We start from the raw sequence: 9808 nt of genomic DNA, 5'->3' as shown, positions 1-9808 counted from the left end.
TACGGAATTTTTTAAGTCTTAAGCTTTTACGACGTATACCCAAGACCGATACTGTGGGCTAAGTCAAGCTCCTAAGATCAATACTGCCATCTACACGATGGTGCCCTCAATTCCCGCAATACTGCAAACCCCTTGGCCTGAAAGACCGTCGACGAGGATTGTACAGCGTGATGAAGAGTCTCTTCGGCATGAAGCGGGGGAGACGGAGAATCGACGTGCGTTGGAGGAGTATCGGAGCCAGAAGAGCGCGCTGCAGGAGGAGAAACTGTATGTTCTCTCTACCGGCGCTTCCTTATTCTCTACCTGATCTCGGGTGTCTATTATGTGTCTATGAAAGGGGTTCCTCCGATCTGATGTTGTGTACAGTGCCGTATGTCCTCGCCTCACGCTTCGACTCTCGGATGCCAGCACTCTGTCTCTCAGGGATGGAACCTTGGATTTCACGGCGACGCTATGCTACACAATGACTCCTGAATTTGTACCTAGCCAGCCAATCGTTCTACACCTGCTTGGTCCTAAAGCTGGAGGCCCACTATCCGAGAACGCAGTGTACTGGGGCCAGTACCAGATCTGTGCTTCGCCTGAGAACCTCCCTGAACATCGCCTTCCCTTTGAATGGCGCAATGTGAGTTTACGGCGGCCAAGAGATGCAAACGGGCGGTTCATCGATTCGAGCGATAGCCATTACGCAGCGGCGCAGACTTATGTTGTCAGCGAGGCTGAGGGATGGATTGAGCTGTTTCCCGGACAAGAAGTCAGCCGGCGCGTGACGTTACAGCTTGATCAGGCTGTTGCTTGGCAACGAGGGGTCAGCTCTGGGCGGGATTATTGGTTGCGTTGGGCGCCAAGTGGAACGGTTGGTAATCCGAAGACGTTGTGGAGCTGGAAGTATGGCGGGTTGAAGGTACGTCACCGAGTTATTGTTAGGGTTGGCCATCCAATGTCGGGCAGTTGCTGACTGTTTCCACCGCGCAGGATTGGGAAGGGATCATCCTCAACAAGAAGGAGGATTCAAAATGCTGGATACCGATTCCTATCCAGTCAGAGGAAAGCGGGCTGAAGTTCAAAGTCGTTGATGGGGCCGAGTAAGATGCAGCTGACAATCATGAAACGACTTGGTTCGCTGGAGCACCCAAAATAAACGCTCAGCAGCGAATCCTTAGGAGAATCATATTCGGCCCCATTTTTTGTATTTGGCCCCCTGATTTTCCTAGTCGACCCCTCTAGGCAGAAGTATGCGTGGAAGTTTTCGAGCCTCGACTTCAGGACTACGCATACGGATCGGCGCGATGCGCAGACTTGGCGGAGAATGATGGCGAAGAAGCGTATGACAACGCAGATAGCTGGATGCTCATCGCCCTTGGAACGTACTGGGCGGACAAGTGCGGCCGCGATATTCCTTTGAGTGAGGAATAGGAGGATTGGATGTGCGCTGGCTCTTTCTATTATCAATGGGCGAGGGGATCGTTGGCCATAGCCATCAATCCCTCGAGAAACCCTGAATATAGGTTGTTTTTGTAGAACAAGAAGAGATGTGATTGTTCTATAGAAGAGGGAGGAAGCCCTGTATAAATACTACTAGGGCGACGCTAGTGCTAGCGTGGGTGAATCACGTGATAGAATCCTAACCAACAGTTTTCGAAATATTATGCGGTTTTTGAGCCAATCAAGGAAAATGGCGCTAGATCTAGTTTGTTAGCAAATCGTAGTACAAACAGTATCCTACTACATTTGGCATCGCCAGAACGCTCTAAAGAATGCAGCGTGTGCAGGCGTTATCTAAGAATCTCTTAGCGTATCGTTTTTTCTTTAAATATAGTGACGCTGTCTAGATGCAAATGCGTGCTTAGCTTTTAATATTTTATTGTAGAGATATAGGTAATTAACAAGTCTGTAAGAGAGATGTAGTTAGAACGAGGTGCAGCGGCAGGGTCCGCGGGAAGGGCTAGCGCGGTTTTAGTGCGGGGCAATCGCCGATATGTGCACGAAACCATGCGCTAATCTCTCTACACGCCTCGCTTCCTTATCCCTCACGCTGTAAACGCTACGCCTGTCTTCTTTGGGCGATGACTGTGCCTCTTCCTTTGTTCTGGTTATTGTTGTGCGACAATAGGCACCCATCGCGATGACGTGCGACGTCCGTGCGCGAAATCGCATGTTCACCGTGTCCCCAGCACTGAGGTTCGTTTGCGCTGCATCTTTTTACTTGGTCGTTCCAAATCGTGACGAAGATGCTCAGCGCACATCGTCTCGTTCACTCTCGTCGCCATGGAGTCTAAACCACCTCTACCTGTTTCAGCGGACTCGTATGTCTCGACTCATAGCACTGCACTTGAGAGAGCTAGTTCACAGGCTTTGGTCGGCGATGAGAACCCGCTCAACTGGTCGGCACTGCGCAAATGGCCCTTGTCCATTATCGTGATCCTGATGTCCGCAACGATGGGCTACTACTCCGGTGTGCATGCTGCCTCGATCCAGGCAGTCGCAGATTTCTACGGATGTTCGGTACTCGCGTCCACGTCTGCGGTGTCGTTCTTTCTCCTCGGATTTGCTATTGGTCCTCTCTTCTTCGCACCGTTGTCTGAAATGCTGGGAAGAAACCCGATTCTCAGAGTCGCGTTTGGACTCTTCGTCATATCCAATATCGGAGACGCGTTAGCGCCTAACATCGAGACACTGTTGTTCTTCCGCTTCTTGGGAGGCCTTTTGGGAGCGCCGACAGGTACGAGAACGAATAGAGAGAGATGGCACCCATACTGTGCTAATATCCTGCAGTTACCAACACGGCAGGCTCCCTCACTGACATGTGGGCTCCACATGAGCGAGCTGTCCCACTCGCTCTTTTTACCGCAGCAAGTTTCTTAGGTTTTGTCATCGGCCCCATCTGTGGCGGACCTATTACGCAGTACGCTTCGTGGCAATGGTGAGCAACTCCCTCTCCTACGAAACTTCTCAACAATGTCTAACAATACCGTAAGGGGCTATTGGACTTCCATGATCCTCGGCGGCATAACCTACATCTGCGCCCTCCTCTTCCTCCCAGAAACGTACGCCCCACAACTGGTCCGCGCGAAGCAAATCAAAGCTGGTGGCAACCTCTCCAATGTTGACTGGAAGAAACGCGCGCGCGATAACCTGGTTCGTCCATGGGTTATGCTCTTCACCGAGCCCATCGTGTGGGCCTTGTCAACGTACATGGCATTCCTATACGGAATCATGTGTCTCGTACTCGTCGCCTATCCCATCGTCTATAAGGAATACAGAGGCTGGTCAACTGCCAAGATGAGCGTTGGATACACAGGCCTGGCAATGGGAATGGCTCTTCCAACAATCCTATCACCTCTGCTAAATCGCGCCCATACACATTTTGTGCGCAAACTAGGTCCGCAGCCTGAAGCACGCTTCCCACTGCAGATAGCTTTCACATGGCTAACACCTATTGGGCTCTTCTGGTTCGCATGGACGGCAACAGCGTCTGTACCGGCTGTCGTGCCCATTCTGGCTGGGGTTCCGCTGGGTATCGGTCTTCTGACGGCTTTTCTGGATATTGCTGCGTATCTTACCGATTGCTATGGTATATACGGGGCAAGTGCCCTTGCTGCAAATGGACTTCTGTGCCGACTCTTTGGTGCAGCATTTCCGCTCTTCTCGAAACGGTTGTATGAGAGCTTGGGTGTACCGTGGGGAACTAGTCTGTTGGCTTTCGTCGCCACGGCTATGGCGCCTATCCCGTGGATCTTCTATCGCTATGGGCCGACGATCAGAAAGAAGAGCGCATACCATCAAGCCGCCATGGGTCGTACATAGAATGCGATATGCGTTTCTTTGTGTGTTACATAGATTGAACGATGCGAATAGTCTGAGAATTGACGGACGCGACGAACAGTGATCGGTGTTGGTACATATATCTAATGTGATCCGTGCTCAAACGCGTTAATAGCTTCCAACGCGCTGCGCCCAGGCAGCTCCCCTTGCCACGACAATTGCTTCCTCAACCCAATACGCGCCCTACGCCCATCACCAAAGACATCACTTTGCTTGTCTTGGGGAAGAGATACTTCCACCGTGAAGTATCAACGTGCGCAATGTGTGGGCCTCGCTCGAGCCAGCACCGCACGACTTCAACGCGCACCCAACCTGGCTGGACGAGCTGATGCGCCTAGGTCGAGCCTGTGACGTCCAACCTCGTACCAGCCATCCCCTACAAGCTCTCTAGCTACGCTCGTCAACAAACGCATTAGCACGCAACGGCACCAACAACAAAGACGACTTCTTCGTTTCGAGCGTTTCCCTGCCATTGCCAGTGGTATCGCACCTCTTTCGAGCCTGTATCCCCGAGACCGCCGATAATACCTAGGTGGATAGACTGTCGTCCACAGAACCTATATCGCTTGCGCATCAATTTTGGTGGAGCAATATGCACGAGGGCATTCGTCATACTCGAAGGCAGGGCAGAGACACGGTACATCAGGCGTGATCAGACTGTGGGCAATGGTGACAGCCCTGGGGCCATGTCTGCACACACAACAATTGAATATGGCGGTACTTTACGTATTCCAACCAACTGATGTGCGGATGCTATGGTGCTGTCTAGGATCTAGTCTGGCTTTTGCATCTTCTACCACGGCTGTACGTTGTGGTTAGTTTTGCACCTGCCGCTGTCACCCACACGTGGAAGCAGCGGCCCACGTGCTGCCGTGGACCCTGATTTTCACGCCGTTACCGTTAACCCCGCAAACTCCTCCTCTCACGACATCTAAGACACGTAGTTCAAGTTCTAGATGCATGCTATCAGTACGCATTCTTTTTTTACTGCCAATAGTGGCCTGATTCGACGGGTAAATTAATGTAGTTTGCACGTACTACTACTGAAGCAGCGGGTCTGGGGGCCTAGGCTCCTCTTGAACGAATGGCACAAGCGCCAGGCGCGCATGAGGCTCCTGATGTTCATTTACACCTACCTAACTCTGCTAGTATACTGTAGTGCTTATCTGCTGTTCGGTCAGGGCGCAATGCTTAACCATATTATGGAGTGGTCGTATAGCCATGCGCGGCTTCACGCTTCCCATCTCTCAACATCCACCGTCTTTGCTCTAACAATGCCAGGCAGAGATCACACCGCCGAGGCCGAGACCTTCGACTTCATTCTGGTAGGAGCAGGATCAGCAGCATGCTTGATCGCGTCACGTCTCTCGCAGCGGCTACCCGATCGCCGAATCCTCGTTCTGGAAGCCGGGGAACATGTTCGCGACGACGCCATAGTCCAAACGCCCGGTCTATCGGCAAAACTGATGTCATCTGAGTACGACTGGCAATACATTTCCGTGCCGGAGCCAGGTCTGAACAACAGGAGAGTGAAGCATCCGAGAGGGAAGTTGGTGGGGGGAACCAGTGCGATCAATAGTCATAGTGTGGTGTTCCCTAATCACGAATGGCAAGACCGTATCGCGAATGAGCTCTTATCAGATCCGGGGAAAGAAGAGTGGAGTGCAAAGAGCATGGGAGATTGCTACAGCCGATGGCAGGCAGAACACCCCGAACCCAAACTTGACGATGGTATAAAGACATCATACCCGCGTACCATGGACTATCTCCAATCTCGCTGGACGGAAGCCTTTGAGGAGCTAGGTCATCCGACGGGCACTACAGGATTTGCCGAGAGCAATGCTGGCGCAGTCACTGTCACCAATGCGATCGACTCATCAAAAGGCGAGCGAAGCCACGCAGGCCAAGCATTCCTAGAGCCCGCCTTGAAACGGGGCAATGTGACAATAAGAACCGGCATAAAGGTCGACAAGATTGCTTTTGACGAGGCGTTGACCGCCGAAGGGAAGCTTAATGCCACGGGCGTTCACTTCACACACGAAGGCGAGGAGTATCTGATCGATGGTCGAGAGATTATCCTCTGCGCAGGCGTATTCGAGTCTCCCGCGCTATTGGAACGATCAGGTATTGGATCCAAAGACGTCCTCGCGGCCGCGAATGTCCCACTCTTATACGAGCTGCCAGGCGTCGGCGAGAACTTGCAGGATCATCTGAACTGCGGTCTGTCCATCGAAGCTGGAGACGACACTCCAACTCGTGACGACGGACTACGAGACCCTATGGTGCAAAGGGCGGCATTAGAAGAGTACGGGAAAAGTCGCACGGGTCGACTGGCTGAAGGAGGAGCGTACAGTTTCGCTTTCACGCCACTGCAGTTACTAGAAACTCACTCAGAGACGGAGGAACTGGTTGCAATGGTCAAGCATTCGGTGGAAGCAGAGAGCAACCCCAGCCTCAAAGCCCAGTACTCCGTCATCCAAAAGGCCGTCGAGAGCCCTAGCGAAGCAACAGCCACGACCTTCATGCTGCGTTCACAGCGTCACAGAGACCTCGAATCGATGCCTCCAAACACGCCATCTGTGGTCGATGGCAACTACATCACCATTGTTGCCATGTTGGCGCATCCATTCTCGCGCGGAAACTGTCATATCTCCTCCGATCCTTCGCTCAAGCCAGAGATCAAGTTTAACTACCTATCGCATCCTCTTGACGTGGAGATCTTCGCTCGCCACCTCCGTCTCATTGAGAGGCTCTTCCAAAAGCCTGTCTTTACTGCTATGGCAAAACCAAATGGAAGACGATTGCCTCGAAGCTTTCCCCACCCAGTGACGTCGCTTGAAGATGCGAAAGGGATCCTTCCTATCAATTCGGCAACGAACTACCATCCTTCTAGCACTTGCTCGATGATGAGAGAGGACCTAGGGGGCGTTGTTGACGAACGACTGAGAGTATACGGAACGAAGAATGTGAGGGTTTGCGACGCTAGTGTTTTGCCGATTATACCACGAGGGAACATCTTGACCGCTGTCTATGCTTTCGCGGAGAAGGCGGTTGAGATTATCTGTGCGGAAGCGAAATCGGGCTTTATCAAACCCTAAAGACGATCGATCCTGAGTCGAACATCGGGTCTCTTGACGAGTGTAGTTTGAAAGCTCATTGTAAGACATGAGTAAATGCATTTTCGGTCACGTATCAGCTATTCTTATCCTAGGCCCTCTTCTTGATGATATCCGCCGCCTTCTCCGCAATCGCGTACATAGTGGCCTGTAGATGCGTCGCAGGAATCATCGGAATGATACTTGCGTCCACAACACTCAATCCCTTGACTCCATACACCAGCAATTCATCACTTACACAACCACCAAGCTCTTCAGGCATCATACTGCACCCACCACTGGGATGCGCGAATGTGGGTTGTAGTGAGCCCGAGGCAACACCGCCCTGGATGATCTCCTCATCGGTTTGGTACTGAGGGCCAGGAGCTGTCTCCACAGGGTTATATTGCGCAAGTTCCTTGGACGCCCAGTGTGCGCGGTTGTATCGTGTAAGGGCTACCATAACATCCGCATCAACAGGGTTCTGGAACGTGTTCCATTGGACAATCGGATAGGCGGCAGGATGTGTATTGTTGAGTGTGATAGTGCCTCGTGAGAAGGGCTTGTTGTTCGCGATACCAGAGAAACCCCATGGCTGGATGACAAGTTCGCCTACAGCGGCGTCAGTGCCGGAGAACTGCTTCGCAAGGATGTCGCGCTGCTTCTTGAAACCGGCGAGAAGCTTCTTGTCCTTTGCGTAGCGTCCCGGGAGGAAGTTGGAAGCTACTTGAGATCGTATCTTGGCAACAGTCTTCTTGAACGAGGAATCGAAGTGTTGTAGTGCAATGAAGACGAGACCGTTGGCTTTGCCAACAGAGTATGGGCCGGTGCGCGACTTCAAGTACTGATCGTAAGCTGTTTGGTTGAAGGATGAATCTGTGCCGAGGGCGTTCATGTTCTCTGGATTCAGGTTTTGAAGGTCAAAGTTCATGTAGTTGGCGATGTGGTCTTGGAAATTTGAACCCACGGCTGGGAGATCCTAGGAAATGTCAGCACAGGTCTCAGGATCATCACCACCATCCTTACACCTCATACAAGGAGAATTCTGAACAGGTCTGCAGCCTACATCAACATGGAAACCTGCAAAGTAGGTGTCCTAACGTCGATGTAGGCTCCAGCCCTGTTCAAATTTTTCGAGGTTGACGTGCTTACCTTCTTAACGGTGACACCGGCAGCTTTCAGAACGTCCTTTGGGCCAATGCCAGAGTACATGAGCAAGTGTGGTGTAAACACGCCACCAGCAGCAAGAATGACTTCTTTTGCGGCAGTGGCTTCGACTTGCTTGTTGGTGTCTTTTGGAGTATACTTGACGCCCGTGGCGGTTAAGGCGCCTACTCTGTTCTTTGAGAACATAATCTCATCGACATGAGCGTTTGTTAAAAGTTTCAGGTTCTTCCTCGACACAATGGGATCGTAGTACGCAGTGCGCGATGTACTACGCATATCAGTCGCCTTGTTGATTGAGTTCGGTGACCAGTAGTGACCGACAGGCTCTGCAAAGCCCTCCTGTGGGTGCGGAATGTCGACATCATCCCAGGAGTGATAGATAGTCTTCATATCGGGGAATTGGTAGTCCGGTATCGACACCTTCAGCGGGCCATTTCCGTAAGCCTTGGCATCATAGGTGATACCAAAAGCCTTGGTTGTCTTCTTCGAAGGCGCATCGAAGTCGTTGCTCTTCATGAAGTATGGTTTCAGCCCCTTCCAATCCCATCCTTTGTTTCCGAGCTGGCCCCACGCGTCATAGTCTGCATCAGCACCTCTGTCAAACTGCATTCCGTTCACATAGGACCCGCCGCCGACGACGTTGCCGACTGTTACTAGGAAAGTTTGGTTGCCAAGATTGGGAACGGGTGCGCTGTAGATGTCGTACATAGCAGCAAGGTTGAGGCCGCCCGAGTTGCCGGGAATGCTGGATAGGGTGCCATTGTCGAGAGCGCCGTTTTCGATAACCAGGACCGCCTCTGTAAACAATTGTCAGCTCATTGCTCGAAGCACCTCTTCACCTTTCGGTACTCACTCTTGGGATCTTCGCTTAGTCTGTTCGCAACGACCAAGCCCGTGGTGCCTCCTCCAACAATGACATAGTCGTATGTGGTTTGGGCTGATGCCACTGCTAACACCGCAGCGCCAAAGAACGAAGGAGCGATGAATGAAAGCATGTCTGACTACGTATGAGGTAAACGAGAATTACCACAAAGATAAATTTGCTTGCTGACCCGTACGGATCACGGCTGGCTGCGAAGCTGAAGGATTGACGGCGTGCGGAAGAAACCATGAAGCCTTCCTGGGAACGATTTATAGGCCCTCATCGCAACGCTGCCAAGAGATCGTCATGCGTGGTACGGTCTGTACATGTAGACCCCTGGCTTCCATCGATATTCGGACGCATGTGCATCTGCCGGTCTTACTGTGGGTTCTCATGGATGGCTAAGGACCTGCGCCTTCGAGCGATGGATCGTGGCAAAAGGCCGGGTCAACACATGGCGGCCCCAGGGGTGTCAAACATCGGAGGGAATACGCCGGAAAAAAAACTTGACATGTAATCGAAAAGGCGGCGCATTGCTAGTCATGAAGATCAATGCCATGAGAACGGGACGTAGTGCCAACCCCGTGGAAATAACCTTGGAAAGGGTACGCGGGGTGCCTGTCAGGCCCGTTCCCACGCGCGACCGGCAACGGAAGCTACGAAACGGTCCGCCTCGTGGAGTCGCGATGTTGCGACTATGTGCTCAATCAATAGTAAAAGCTATATGTATCGTATTCTCTTCCACAAGAGCCTTCCTTCGCAGCTGCATCGCCAGAATGCTGCGTGTTCTCCACGTGCCAGTCAGGGACACGGGGAGTTCTCTGCACGCTCAATCGGGTATAGCGCATCTGACATCCCA

At 52.1% G+C, this 9808-nt stretch overlaps 3 protein-coding genes across 3 annotated transcripts; 2 read left to right on the top strand and 1 right to left on the bottom strand.

Moving 5' to 3' along the window:
• Positions 1-2268: 2268 nt before the first annotated feature.
• J4E92_009630 (uncharacterized protein) lies at positions 2269-3807 on the top strand (the record flags this gene model as incomplete). Its single annotated transcript, XM_051500974.1, has 2 exons — positions 2269-2654; positions 2979-3807. The coding sequence occupies 2 exons, from the start codon at positions 2269-2271 to the stop codon at positions 3805-3807; spliced, it is 1215 nt and encodes a 404-aa protein (XP_051348917.1).
• Positions 3808-5099: 1292 nt separating this feature from the next.
• Positions 5100-6923, top strand: J4E92_009629 (uncharacterized protein; the record flags this gene model as incomplete). Its single annotated transcript, XM_051500973.1, has 1 exon — positions 5100-6923. One exon carries the CDS (start codon positions 5100-5102, stop codon positions 6921-6923), a length of 1824 nt encoding a protein of 607 aa, XP_051348916.1.
• Positions 6924-7032: 109 nt separating this feature from the next.
• Positions 7033-9082, bottom strand: J4E92_009628 (uncharacterized protein; the record flags this gene model as incomplete). Its single annotated transcript, XM_051500972.1, has 3 exons — positions 7033-7899; positions 8073-8884; positions 8941-9082. 3 exons carry the CDS (start codon positions 9080-9082, stop codon positions 7033-7035), a joined length of 1821 nt encoding a protein of 606 aa, XP_051348915.1.
• Positions 9083-9808: the final 726 nt, after the last annotated feature.

The sequence above is a fragment of the Alternaria infectoria genome (assembly GCF_024043175.1).
Source record: "Alternaria infectoria strain BMP 0036 chromosome Unknown scaffold_25, whole genome shotgun sequence".
Taxonomy (NCBI): Eukaryota; Fungi; Ascomycota; class Dothideomycetes; order Pleosporales; family Pleosporaceae; genus Alternaria; species Alternaria infectoria.
Note: the sequence above shows the minus strand (reverse complement) of the source record. Positions and strands in the feature narration are given on the sequence as shown.